Source organism: Pteropus alecto, unplaced genomic scaffold (genome assembly GCF_000325575.1).
Source record: "Pteropus alecto unplaced genomic scaffold, ASM32557v1 scaffold555, whole genome shotgun sequence".
NCBI classification, from domain to species: Eukaryota; Metazoa; Chordata; class Mammalia; order Chiroptera; family Pteropodidae; genus Pteropus; species Pteropus alecto.
The window spans coordinates 404,572-418,188 of record NW_006436809.1 but is presented as its reverse complement, the minus strand read 5'-3'; the positions used below and the strand labels follow the sequence as shown (position 1 = coordinate 418,188).

General features: G+C 45.6%; 2 protein-coding genes and 1 pseudogene across 8 annotated transcripts in view; 2 read left to right on the top strand and 1 right to left on the bottom strand.

Moving 5' to 3' along the window:
- Positions 1-3,573, top strand: LOC112481220 (annotated as a pseudogene).
- A 1,276-nt stretch (positions 3,574-4,849) lies between these two features.
- Positions 4,850-10,440, bottom strand: PRR3 (proline rich 3). Of its 7 annotated transcripts, none has more exons than XM_015590745.2 (6): positions 9,836-10,440; positions 9,121-9,183; positions 7,104-7,283; positions 6,565-6,645; positions 6,355-6,474; positions 4,850-6,109 (listed from the first exon to the last, which is right to left on the bottom strand). In XM_015590745.2, exons 1-6 carry the CDS (start codon positions 9,936-9,938, stop codon positions 6,003-6,005), a joined length of 654 nt encoding a protein of 217 aa, XP_015446231.1. In that variant the 5' UTR covers positions 9,939-10,440; the 3' UTR covers positions 4,850-6,002. The 7 variants fall into 7 exon arrangements, with proteins under 7 accessions (XP_015446231.1, XP_015446235.1, XP_015446233.1 ...); XM_015590749.2 differs by having other exon boundaries at positions 9,771-9,880; XM_015590747.2 differs by lacking the exon at positions 6,565-6,645.
- Positions 10,441-10,519: 79 nt separating this feature from the next.
- The window catches only part of GNL1 (G protein nucleolar 1 (putative)), a 9,807-nt gene continuing 6,709 nt past the window's right edge, over positions 10,520-13,617 (top strand). Inside the window, exons 1-7 of the mRNA XM_006913652.3 lie at positions 10,520-10,661; positions 10,899-11,135; positions 11,555-11,720; positions 12,099-12,235; positions 12,392-12,543; positions 12,661-12,732; positions 13,446-13,616. Of these exons, the coding sequence (XP_006913714.1) occupies positions 11,063-11,135; positions 11,555-11,720; positions 12,099-12,235; positions 12,392-12,543; positions 12,661-12,732; positions 13,446-13,616 (771 nt within the window). The 5' untranslated portion in view covers positions 10,520-10,661; positions 10,899-11,062. The remainder of the gene's footprint in view (positions 10,662-10,898; positions 11,136-11,554; positions 11,721-12,098; positions 12,236-12,391; positions 12,544-12,660; positions 12,733-13,445; position 13,617) is intronic.

Here is a 13,617-nt window from a genome sequence, read left to right as displayed (position 1 = left end):
GAAGCTAACATTATATGTCAACTATAATTAAAAATAAATTTTGACAAAAGAAAATAAATTTAAATAGCTCTTACCATAAGCAGCCTGTGCTGACCTCTGAAAATGGTTTGCTATTCACTTGACCCAGAAAACCCCACAAAATCGAGAGGCTCAAATCTTCATGTTCACTTTAAGAACACTTGTGAAACTGTCCAGGCCATCAAGGGTATGCATATCCAAAAAGCCACCAAGTATCAGAAGGATGTCACTTCACAGAAGCAATGTGTGCCATTCCGTCATTACAATGGTGGAGTTGGTAGGTGTGCCCAGGCCAAAGAGTGGGGCTGGATGCATGGTCGGTGGCCCAAAAAGAGTGCTTTTGGCTGCACATGCTTAACAATGCAGAGAATGATGCTGAGCTTAAGGGTTAGATGTGGACTCTCTGGTCACTGAGCACATCCAGGTGAACAAAGCTCCCAGGATGCAGCGCAGAATTTACAGAGCTCGTGGGTGGGTTATCCCCTGCCTGAGCTTTCCCTGCCACAGTGGGATGATCCTTACTGCAAAGGAGCAGACTGTTCCTAAACCAAAGAGGAGGCTGTACAGAAGAAAAAGGTATCTCAGAAGAAACTGAAGAAACAAAAATGTATGGCCCAGAAGTAAATGCAGCATATAATACATGCTGATAAAAGTAAAAGCAGAGAAAAAATAAATTTAGATAAATAAATTAAAAAATAGTTAAAATTGAAAAAAAGACAGAAAAAGAAAGACAAGGCAAGACAAGACAAGAAAAGAAAAAAGAAAAGAAAGCAAGCAAGCATACCATCTTTCAATCTTGGGCCAAAACTGAAAGATCATCCTCTTTCTCCATTCCCACTCCACATCAAGCAAGCCATGTCTGCTTTGTTAATTTATTTAAAAAATATATTCATTGAGTGCATGATATGTGCCAGGCACTCTTGTAGCGTCTTGGGATATCACTCAATAAAGATCTCTGCTTATATTTCTAACCATGAAGCTGATGCTATGGAAAAAATATATAGACTAAGGTAAAAAGTATCAGAGGGGCAGGTTGTAGTATTAAATAGACTGTTCCTGAGGTCTTGGTGAGTGACATTCAAGCAAATCTTTGAAGAAGGGGAGCGTTTTGGCCACATAGGTTTCCAGGAGAAGAGCCTTTCTGGAAGAAGGAATGAGTGGCGTGATGCCCTATAGTAGAAGTATACTTGGCATATACGAGGAACAAACAGCAAGGAGGACAGTATGGCTGGAGTGCATGAGCAAGCAAGGCGTTGTTGGAGAGGTGAACAGAGAAGTACAGCAGTGTCTGGTATGGGAAGGATCTTTTAGGTCATCTTAAGGATTTGGCTTCTACTCTTGACTAAAATGGAAGTCATTACAAGGTTCTGAGCAGAGGAATGACCTGACCTGGCTTACATTTAAAAAATAAATAAATAAAAGGATGAGTTTGGGTCCTATGCTGAAAATAGACCGAGGCGGTGCAGTGTGGGGGAGAATGGCAGAAGCAGGAAGACCTGTTAAGAGATGATAGTGACTCAGATGGGTGATAGCTGTAGAGGTGGCGACAAGGACTGATTTCTGGATATATTTGAAAAAAGAACCAGTAGGTTTTATTAACTAATTGGCTGTCAGATGTAATAAAAAATTAAGGATGGCTCCAAAGTTTCCTAACTGAGCAACTGGAAAGATGAGTTGCCATCAACTGAGACTTTAAAACATACCCCAAATCTGCCCACTTCTCTCTACCTCTACCCCAAACCAAACCACCTTCTCTTTCTCCTGGAACACAGAGGTGGCCTCTTAACTGGTCTCCCTGCTGTTATTCTCATTGTTAAGTCTATTCTTCAGTCAGTAGTAGTTTTAAAATGTAAATCATTTGCTCAAAACACTTAGAATAAAATCCGAGTGCTTTCTTCACCTTGGCTTACAGGGCTCTGTATGACCTGGCCCCTGTTGAACTTCCTGATCTCATCTCCCACAGTCTTAACCACACTGGCCTTCTATTTTTACTTCAAATACCTGGAATGCACTTTCCCCAGATAGTCATACGGTCACTTTCTCATTTCAGGCTCTATTCACATGTCATCTCCTCAGAGAAGCCCTATGTATTATAATATTGACTTGTTCTCTTTCACCTGTCACTCTCCAGCCTCTTCCTTCACTTTTTCTTCAGAGCACTTATTACTTAAGATATTACACATGTATGTATTGTCTATCATCCTCAATAGACTGTAATCACCATATGGATGAGGATTTTGTCTTTTTCATCGATATAGTCCCAGCCCCTAAAACAGTACCTGGTTCAGAGAAAGCACTAAAGTATTCAATGAATGAATGTGAGGCTTAAATAAGACAATACATGTGAAGAACTTAGCATGGTACCGGGCACAGAGTGAGCAACCAGAAGATGTCACACTCTTGAGGTCTCTCCCCATCATCTTTCCTATTTCCTTATCAAGTTCACCCTTACCCTTCCTAACTTTGCCATTAATGTCAGCTTTCCCCAAGGCTAAGTCCTGAATCCTCTCTTCTTCCCACTTGATATCTTCCTCCCAGGTGACTTCAGCTACAGATTCCTCACAGGTCTTTCATAACCACCATGTCTTGAGTAGTCTTCAACTGTTATTCTCTATGTAATACCCCATTTATTTCCTTTATATCAGTAATCACAATTTGTAATTATTCATTTGTTTACTGTGGAGAAAAACAGCCCCTGACAACTGGGAACTGGCCTGACTCTAGGAGCTAGGCCAGTTGCCAGCTAGCCTGGTGCTCACATCTAGGTCATGGTGCTCTCACATTGACCATAACTTCACAGAAAACCAATGTCAGAGGAGGTCATTCTGTGACTGTGATGAAGACAAAGTTCACAATCTTGTCTAAGCACAGATGAAAACAAGATCACTGTGTAAACTATACATACTAAACAATCCTAAACAGCCCCCATTGGGTACAATAATATCTTTTTTTTTTAAACCAGTTTTAGCCATTTCATTCCTCTCTCCTAGATGAATTTATTAAGATGTGCAATCATAGAACTGCCCCAACTTCCTGATAGTATCCAATTCAGAATGATTCCCTGCTTCCTTGAACCTTCCTCCTTCCCTGAATCACCTAACACAAAACCTAATTCCTAACCTTCTTAACTAGATAACTTCTGCAGAGTTAATAAACCCAACTTTGAGTTCTAGGTATGTTTCTAATGCTCTTTGGCTTAAAAGCCATTACTTTTGCTGTCTTATTTTCTATTGCATCCCCGAATTTTAGCAGGGAGTGGCTGGTAGAGGATGTTCATTCTACCCTAACTTTTTCACCTGCTGAAAATCTAGCATTTTGCTTAGCACATGGATGCTTGAAGAGTACTTTTCCAAGCCTCACTGGCAGCTAGGTATTCACTACAGGGCTAAGTTATGACCAGTGGCATATAACTCAAAGAGTTGAATGTTAGCTTCTGGGAAGTTTCCTCCAAGACAGCTTATTCTTCCTCTCTTCTTCCTCCATCCTGAGGCTTGGAGCATGGATGAACAAACTAGAGCTTCACTCTAAACCGTGAATAGGAGGGTCTGACTTCAGAACTGGGGAGCTGAAAGCTAGGGGTATTCTGAATCACTGAGTACCTTTGTGGTGGTGATTACCACACATGCCTTGGACTATCTACCTCTTGATGTGCGAGAGAAATAAACTTCTGTCTTGCTTTAAGACTAATTTTGGTTTCTGTTACAATTGAACTTAAAGCTGATAAACTGGATCATAATAGGTGCTGTATATTTAGAATGAAAAACTATATCCATGGTCATGGCTTCGACCACTATTCATATGCAGATAATTTAGATTTATGCCTTTAGTTTTAATCTGAATACAAGACCTGTATATCCAACTCTCTCTCCTCAGATGTCTTAAAAAAGGCAGCTCAGACTCAACCACTTCACAAGGAAAGTGTTATTCTGCCCGTTTTCTTCCAATACGTTTCATTTTAAATGGCACTTAGTTATGCAAGCCAGAACCCCAAGAAACCTAAAATACTTTCGATTTATTTCCAAAAGACCACTTTTCTTCAACTCTACTACCAAAGTTTTTGCCATCATTGTGACTCATCTGGGTTACCAAAGTAACTTTCTAACCTCCACTTCCAGCCAGGTCCATAAACTATGATTTTTTAGAAAAACCAAGCTGTGATACTGACCTTCCTGAAACTCTTCAAAGGATTCTGTCTTATAAGATCCAAATCCTTATGTTCTGCAAGGCCCCAAGTGGTCTAGCTCCTTTCTTCTGCCTCGCCTCCTACTCTTCCCAAACACCTTTGCCTGGACTACATTCTCCCACCTCACTTCCTGCTTGTCCTTCAGAGCTTGCCTCAATTGTCATCTTCTAAGATGCCTTTATTATATACTCTCCCTTTCATCACATCTTGCTTCTTTACAGCAATATTGACAGGTGCAACTTTACACGTTATCTGTGATTTTTTGATAAACGTGTCTCCTATAGATTTTCAATTCACTGGTTTTGGTTGTTATCTCTAGTGCCTAGTATATCACCTGGTCCACAGGCACACGAGTATTTATTGAGACTGATTCTGTCATTACCACTCCATAAACATCAAACCTACAGACACAGTAAAATGTTTAAAAATTACTCCATGATTACCTGGCTTTTCTTTTCTCCTATAAAACTTTACCCTTGAACATAATACAGCCTGATCTGGTTAACAGGACTCCCACTGGTTCCTTCAGACAGGAAGAAACTTAAGCTTTGCTTTTCTCTGTCACCACTGTGTATGAACTAAATGAAGGATAAATGGACTCCAACGATAACCTCATCTGCACATCCAGAGATGACTGGAACACAGGGATTAAAGAAAATGCTTGTTTCCATTGCATTTATTATCAATATAAAAAAATGTTTAAAAAATTCATTTTCAGTTCTCCAATGACTCTCATCCCTCCCTCTTGCCCATACAACTCCTGACCCACATCTTCAGGGCTAATTTAAAACTGAACCTGTTCACTGCCGTTTTCACAGAAAACCACCAGTGCCAGGGATGTAGGGGAAGAAGGCTGGATGAGGGCAACAGTACTGTCCAGGTTCCACCCAAAGGTAAGCCAAACAGAGATTCACAGAATTCAAAATGAAAGGGCTCGTGGCCTCGCAATGACTAAAATGGGGTGAAGAGGAGACAGGGCAAGCCCATCAGAAGCTTTACCAGAAAAACTGACACCAGAAGAATGGGAGGCCCAGGGAGGTCATCTTATGGAAAGTTTCACAATTCTCCCATGTAGGGACGTGAAGAAAGTCTAGAGGACACGGAGAGCCTCACTCATTTTGGCAGAAATACTCTAGTGTTGGGAAATCACAAAAATGTCACGGACACTAAGAAAGGCTACAAGGGGATGAAGTTTCACAAAACAGTAATCACAGACCAAAGTGGCAGGGATCATGCTACTGATGCAGAAACTACTAAGTACAAAAGGGAGATTGGACTTTCAGAGAGTGACTCTGTACCAGTCATCAAAACTTGACTTGTCAGACAAGCTGGTGAATTTCACAGGGCAGCTGACAACATTGGGGGTAGTGGATATCACATAAAAAGGACTTAACACATTTTATCAGGTGGAAGAAGGGAATGGTAGGAAACTGCTCCACGGCTCAGAAATTAAGGGTATTACTGGGGATTGGGTGGACAGATACGCGAGAAAACAGCACCAAATAGGTTTCCTGTTCAGCAGTCAGTTGGCGAGGGAGAAGAGGATCCAGGAGGCAAAGGGAGCAAAGATGGGTTCCTGAAGGTGAGTCTCCGGAGGCTGGATCAGAAGAGTGCACAATGCACACCAGTGATAAAACACAACTCTGGACTCCAAATGGGGAGGTGATGGATGGGGGTGGGTGTCACCGACTGAGTGTGGTGGGTGGAACAGCCTCAGAGTAGCCATCACAGGGCCACAGGGAAATTAATGGCCGCTAAGTCACAGAAGGCTCCTTCCAGCTTAGATGGGAAGGCACCAGTCTCACAGAGGAGGTCCATTGACGCCTGGGTGGTAGAAGGCACAGAGGTCCTCATATCGACAGTGGCCTTTTTTGGCAAAGTGTCGGCAGACAGGGCGGTCAGATTTGTCTGTGAACAAGTGAAAATTGGGTAATTTAAAATGTAAAACAGAAAACAAATGTAACAGAAAGCAGAGGTAGAGTGATCAGATATTTCCCTACTGTGTCCAGATATTTTAGAATATCTTTCTCCTAGGAGAAAAAACATTCAGGACTACTACTTCAAAAGGACAATGGACAGCCCAAAGGAGAAGTCACGGTCACTCTGGGACCATGGGTATTAAATGTATACAAGCATAAAAAAACGGACCTCACCTTCCATAACTTGGGGTCCATCCTTGGGTGGGCAGGTATTCTTGACAAGTGACCAGCTTTTGAGCCTTCGAGGATGTCTCTGTTCTTTGTGAAAGCCTCCCCTGGAGGGACCACCATGGCCTGGTCCGGGAAAAGGATGCTCAGCATTGACCCCCCACCAACCACGACCGTATGGGCTGGATCTGGGGCCTAAGCCCCCCCAAATTAAACCTCTGTTCCGGGGAGGAGGTGGGAGGCTCAGCAGTGGTGGAATCATGGGTCCCTTTGATCCTGGAGGACCTCTGTGAAGAGCTAGAGAGAGAAGAGGAGAAGAGAAGAGAAGAGAAGAGAAGAGAAAGAAAGGGAGAGAGACAGGAAGGGGGAGAAGGAGAGGAGAGGGAGAGGGAGAGGGAGAGGGGATGGGGGGAGAGGGGGAGAGAAAGCCATGGAAAGTTGATCAATTGACAGACAGCTCAATCTTGATAAAGCAGCCCTGATTTTTTAAAAAACTTTTTATTGAAGTACATTATACATACAAAAAATACACCAATTTTAAGTGCACAATTCAATTATTGCCAAAGTAAACACACTTGTGTTTTCCACCACCCAGGTGTAGGGATAGGACCTTATTAGCACTTCAGAAGTCACCCACCCTTGTGTCCCTCCCCCCACTATTCCACCCTCCTCCCCAAAAGTAGCCACTGTCCTGACTTCTAGCACCATAGGTTAGTTTTTGCCTGTTTTTGAATTTTGCATAAGTGGAATCATACAGTCTGCATTCTTTTGTGTCTGGCTCCTTTCGCTCAACATCATGTTTGTGAGATTCATCCAGGTTGCCTGTAGCAGTTCGTTCGTTTTCATTGCAGTGTAGTATCCCATTGCATGCACATACAACAACTTATTTATCCATTCTACTGATGGTGGACATGTGGGTGGATTCCAGTTTGGGGCTATAAGGAAAAATGCTGCTATGAACATTTTTATACATGTCTTTGTTATACATATGTATGCATTTCTGTTGAGTATTTACCTAGCAGAGGTATTGTTGGGTCCTAGAGTATATGTATAGTCAAGTTTAACAAATAAAGTCACTTTTTCCCAAAGTGTTTATGCCAATTTATACCCCCACCAGCAGTTGTTCCACAGCCTTGACAACACTAGGTATTGTCAATCTTTTTCATTTTTGTTATTCTGTTGTGTGAAAGGGTTTTTTTAAAAATTTGTGGTAAAACATGTAACATAAAATTTGCCATCTTAACTACTTTTAAGTGTACAACTCACCAGTGTTAAGTAAATTCACATTGTTGTGAAACAGATCTCCAGAACTTTTTCATCTTGCAAAACTGAAACTCTATAGCTACTAACCACTCCTTTTCCCCCTTCACCCAGCCCCTGGCAATCACCACTCTACTTTGTGTCTATGAATTTAACTACTTTAGATACCTCATATGAGTAGAATCATACAGTACTTCTCTTTTTGTGACTGGCTTATTTCATTTAGCATAATGGCCTCAAGGTTCATCCATGTTGCAGCATATGACAGGATTTTCTTATTTTGGGGCTGAATAATATTCTATTGCACGAATATACCACTTTGTTTACATATTCAACAGACATGTGGATAGCTTCCATCTCTTAATTATTAAGAAAAGTCCGGCCATGAACATGGGTGTGCAAATATCTTTTTAAGATCCCGTTTTCCATTCTTTTGGATGTATATCTAGAAGTGGAATGTGGGATCATACAGTAGTTGTTAATTTTTTGAGGAACTTCCATATTATTTTCGACAGTGTTTGTACTATTTTACAGTCCCATAACAGTGCACAAGTGTTTCGATTTCAAAGTGGTATGTTCTTATTTTGTATTTATTTGTTGACTAAAGATGTTCTAGTTCACCTGTTTTTGGCCATTTAAAATGTGGTTTTAATGAGGTGGCTATTCTGGTCTTTTGCCCATTTCTCTAATAGGTTTTCTAGAAGAGTTCTTTATATATTCTAGATATGAGCTCTTTATTGGTTATATTTGTAGCAAGTATCTTCTACTCCATGGTTCCCTATTAATTTCTTAATGGTGTCAGTTGATTAATAGAAGTTTGTATTTTCTAATGTAGTTGTTCATAAATCTTTCCTTTATGGTTAATGTGTGTTTCCTAGAACTCTTACCTACTCTAAGATCATGAAATATATTTGTTTTCTAGAATTATTTCTCTTTTATACTGGAATTGATGTTTGCATATGGTAGGAATAGGAGGTCAAATTTCATTTTTCCCATGAATATCCAATTAACCCAGCACAATTTACTGAAAAGACCACTATTTTAGTTCTATCTTCGTCATAAATGAAGTGTCCATATATGTGTGGGCCTGTTATTAGAGTCTTTATACTCGACTCTTCTATTGAGTTACATCTATCATTGCACCAACAGCACATCATCACAAGTACTATAGCTTTAAGGTTAAGTCTTGATATTTAGAGCAAGCCTTCCCATTCAAGATTGTTTTTGCAATCTCACCCCGATCTGTGCATTTTCATGTAACAATATAGAATGTTTATTTCCACACACAAAAATATAAGGCTCATAACAGGGAATACACTGAATCTATAGATCAATTTGGGAAGAACTGACATGTTTACAACATTAAGTTTTCCAATCTGTGCATACATAATATACCTCCATTTAGGTACTGAATCCCTGATCTTTTGATTTTAAGTCCTCCCTGGGTTTTAGTCCTGCCGTTGCTCCCTTCCCCAAGACCTAATCAAAGGATCAAGGCCCCTTCCTCCTCACCTGTCTTGGGGTCACCAGGCTTTCCATTGGCCATAGGGGGAGGGCCCAGAAGGCTGGGTGGTCCTAAGAGTAGACATGAAAATATGGTCATCATAATGGATTGATGATCCTGTTCTTGTTCTCATTTCTTTATCTCCCCACTAAAGCCAAGTATATTCTCAGCAATGTTATCTGAGTTTTCACCCATATATCTGCTCTTTCCTCTGCAAAAGTTTTCAGGATTTGCTAAAAGTGGAGACTGGACCAAGGGGATAATGCAGAGATAACCTACAATTTTCTTTCCCTGAACCTGTTGCTATCTAAAACTTCCAGAGGAAATCCGATCCCTCTCCTTAGCTGTTGGCCAAGCAGATAGCTCTCCCTGCTCCTCCAGTAGTTTAGGACACACTTCCACCTTCCCTGTGAAAGTAAGGACCTAAACTGTTATCCCAGTCATCGGCAACCTGCAACTTCTCTAAGTTCTGCAGCGGCGCACACGTGCTCTCTATCCACTCCTTCCCTGCCTTCTACATACAGGTTTAGGGGACGGATTAAAGCTAAAGGTTCAAGTAAGAGAACTCCTCTTTCAGGGCTCCATCCGGGAGAGGCCCTCCACACCCTCACCAGCGAGTGCGCCTTTACTCATTCCGCTGGAGCCTCCTCCCCCGCACCTTTTCGGCCCTTAACACCTCGCTCCGACCGACAGGAATTTGCACACTCTTCCCGAGATCCTCACCGATGCGACTCTCATCCTCTTCGTCTCCAATCTCTTCTCGCTCTGGCAGTTGGGGCTGCTGCAGCTGCTGCTGCTGCTGATTCTGCTTTTTTCGTTTCAGCATTGTGATTGCAGCAATGGCTGTAGCGGGATTTGGAGGGCAGTGAGGAAAGGGGCACGCTGAGATTCTGTTTCCGCTTCCGGCGGGGGGACGGCGGACCCGCCTGCTGAGCTCCCGCCATTTAACTTCCGGAAGGCTGCGGGAACCTTTGTGCTGCTAGTTTTCACATCAGCTGCTTCCCTCGATCTCTGCCAGGCATGGCGGCAATCTCAAACCTTTCCTATGCTTTAAAAAATTCCTCTCTTCTTTCGCTGAAAAGCACTCCACAACCGACCCCTCACAGTGTGCAACAGAGTTATCAAGCTCTCAGGCCAGGTCTGAGGACTGTCGCACCGTAAGATCGCCACATCCGGTTGCGTGTTACTATGGTAACAGCTGCAGGCACAACTTCGTGACCTCTGACCTTCCTCTCAAAGTCCTCGTCCCACCTGGGTTTCCTTCTTAGCCCACGCTCGCCTTATGATCTGTAAACCTGTTCCTTCTCATCCTTCCCACCAGGAATTTGGGTCCCAGCAGGGCGGCGCCCAGGACGCTTCAGGCCGCCTCCGCCCATCAAGACCTCTGACCCTGCTCCCAGTGTAACGCAGCAACTGGGCTTCGTTCTTGAGCGCGCAGTCTCGGCTTCCAATCAGGTCAAGCCCAGGGGCTGGGAATTCAGCTTGGGAGTGTCTACGCCCCTCGCCCCTAGATAGGGAGACTCGCCTCCTGCTCCACCGTCCCCTCCAGGTGAGTGGTAGCTACTCCCAGACGCGCAAGGTAGTGATGACACGCGTACCCCCTTTTCCGAGCGCAAGTTGGTAGCGTCCGTGACGAAGTGAGCCCGATCCTCCCACGCGCGCCTCCTTCGCTGCTGCTGCGCCTTCCTGATACCACTGGCTCTCACATGCGGGGAGCTCACCCTACATCATTTCGCCCCACTTTCGGAGGGAAGTGACCGTATTTCTCCCCTTTTCCGCCTTCCAGACCTGCTACTGGGGCAAATCGGCCGGCCCGCCCGCTGACGTCACCTCCTAGCCCCGCCCCCTTGAGGGTCCCAGGCCCTTGCGGCAGGGGCTGCCTGGGGAGGGGGGAGTCAGTTGAGACGGCGGGAGCTCGGTGGAGGGCGGGCCAGGTGACTGGTCCCGGCCATGCCGAGGAAGAAGCCCTTCAGCGTGAAGCAGAAGAAGAAACAGTTGCAGGACAAGAGGGAGCGGAAGCGAGGTCAGTGCGGGAGCGAGAGGAGGGGGCGGGGCTCGGGTTCCCGCACGTCTGAAAGGAGGGGTGTGCCCGTCGCACCTCTTGGGGGCGTGGGAAGGGGTGGTAGCCGCGCGCCGACGCGCGCGGGCGACAGCGGAGGGGATTCCGTCACCCCAGCCCCCCTACTTGGAAGGGGTGGGGAAGGATGGAGAGTTGGGGGAGGGGAATCCCTCCAGCTCCAACGGGCGCCATCCCCGCAGATCTCCGGAGGAGGAATGACTATCCCCACGCACATCCAAGAGGGTCCTGAGCTGGGTTGCTGTGAGGATCGGGCCTCAGAAGAAGTGGGGTGGGGTGAAGGGGGAAAGCCAGGCCGACCGGAGAAGGGGGTCTTTGCCCCCTCAGAGGCGGCCAGCACTGGCATCACTGGCTCCGCCCCGCAGGGCTTCAAGATGGGCTGCGATCCAGCTCCAACAGCCGCAGCGGGAGCCGGGAGCGGCGGGAGGAGCAGACCGACACTTCAGACGGGGAGTCTGTGACCCATCACATCCGTAGGCTCAACCAGCAGCCTTCTCAGGGGCTGGGCCTGCGAGGATATGATCCAAATCGGTGAGAGTGGGAGGGGGGCGCTGGCTAGGCCTTCCCTGCCTACCAGGAAGGTAGAGCGCTGGGGGAAAAGCCTGGTGCCGCTGGTGGAGGCTTGAAACTGGAGGTAGTGGGGCTGTGATGCCACTTTCGCAGCGGGCCGCTGTGCTCACGGAAGCGGGCCACAACCTTCACTTTCAGAGGGGCTGGAGTGGGTTTGGCATATTAAACGAACAAGGCTTAGGAGAAGGCCGAATATTACATGAAAGAGGAGTTTGGGGGAGGTCCGACTCAGAAAGGAAGCAAACAACCTTGAAGAGAAAGCTTTGCGAAGTTGTCTGCCCAAGAGGGGAGTTTGTGGCCACAAGATTGCGATGGTTGCTGTGGACCCTGTCCCGCTAGATACCGCTTGCATTTTGAGCGTGACAGCCGGGAGGAGGTAGAGAGGAGAAAAAGAGCAGCCCGGGAGCAAGTACTACAGCCCGTCAGTGCTGAGGTGCTGGAGCTGGACATCCGGGAGGTTTATCAGCCTGGCTCAGGTGAGTGAGAGCTCAACAACTGGCTGTTTGAGACAGGCAGTGGGCTGGGGGAAGGAGTGTGGAAGAGTAAAAGCTGACTGTGAGGAAGAAGTGGGAGGTACCCTCGAGTCCTGAAACTATCTTCAGACTCACTTGGACTTTTTCTTGATTTCCCAGTCCTGGACTTTCCTCGACGTCCTCCTTGGAGCTATGAGATGTCCAAGGAGCAACTAACGAGCCAGGAGGAACGGAGCTTCCAGGAATATCTCGGGAAGATTCATGCGGCTTACACCTCGGAGAAACTCAGCTACTTTGAGCACAATCTGGAGGTGAGGATGGAGTAGGGACAGGAGTGGGGCATAGTGACCCATGGTCAAATTGGTCTGGGGTCAGGCAGAAAAGGGACTCTGAACTCAGGTTCTTTTCCACCAACCTTGATTTTCCAGACGTGGAGACAGATGTGGCGAGTGTTAGAGATGTCTGACATTGTCCTGCTTATCACTGATATCCGACATCCAGTGAGTACTGGGATGAGGCTGGGAAAGCCAGAGGAAGGAGAAAGGTTCTTGTGGGGTGAAGGGCAGAGGCAGGAATTAGGAGACAAAGAAGTATCCTTCTTTTTAGTCTCTTCTACTCCATGCTGATGTCTGTAGTCAGGGACTCAGTCCTTTATTTATCAATGTCACAGCCTATTACTCCTTTCCTGGTCAACCGACTCTCTTTTTCCTTATTCCTTTGACAAAAAGCCACATATCCTGTTTCCCAGCCCAGCAGAGTTAAACCAATAGGAAGTCTCCGAGTGGAGCTCCAGGGGATTGATTCCATGAAGGCAGCTGGGGGCTTCCCCCTGCTTTGTCATATCAGTCAGCACAAGACTCACCTGGAATACTGGAGTAGTAGTTAAGTCTCTAGACTCTGCTGCTGGGTGGCTGCTGTGTGGACCTGCTCTATCACTTTATTGTTGTTCTCCAGTGGGAGAAAGGGAAGTGTGTGGGACATTTAGGTTGGAGGTCCAGAATGGCATATGGACACACACTCCTACACAAATGCACAGATATTGCTTATCCCTGCTTTGTCTTCCTAGTTCAGTTTGGCTGATTTATCCTTTTTGCCCCAGAATCTGCTACCACCAGGGTCTTGTGTCCGAGCTTTACCTGCTGAGTGGGGAGCTGGAGGCAGAGAAATCTGGGTTGACCTCCCATTGCTCATCCCCTTACCAACCCTGTCCCAGGTTGTGAATTTCCCACCAGCACTTTATGAGTACGTGACTGGAGAACTTGGTCTGGCCCTGGTGCTGGTCCTGAATAAGGTGGATCTCGCCCCGCCAGCTCTCGTGGTTGCCTGGAAGCATTATTTCCACCAACACTTTCCCCAGCTCCACATCATCCTTTTTACCTCTTTCC

What these genes read in the sequence shown, in the direction of transcription:
- PRR3 (XM_015590745.2), bottom strand. Translation starts at nt 9,938, where the DNA reads ATGCTGAAACGAAAAAAGCAGAATCAGCAGCAGCAGCAGCTGCAGCAG. An exon ending in AGAGGATGAGAGTCGCATCG is followed by an intron (nt 9,184 to 9,835) that starts GTGAGGATCTCG and finishes GTCTACTCTTAG; the next exon opens with GACCACCCAGCCTTCTGGGC. An exon ending in GCCTGGTGACCCCAAGACAG is followed by an intron (nt 7,284 to 9,120) that starts GTGAGGAGGAAG and finishes TTTTCCTTATAG; the next exon opens with CCCCAAACTGGAATCCACCC.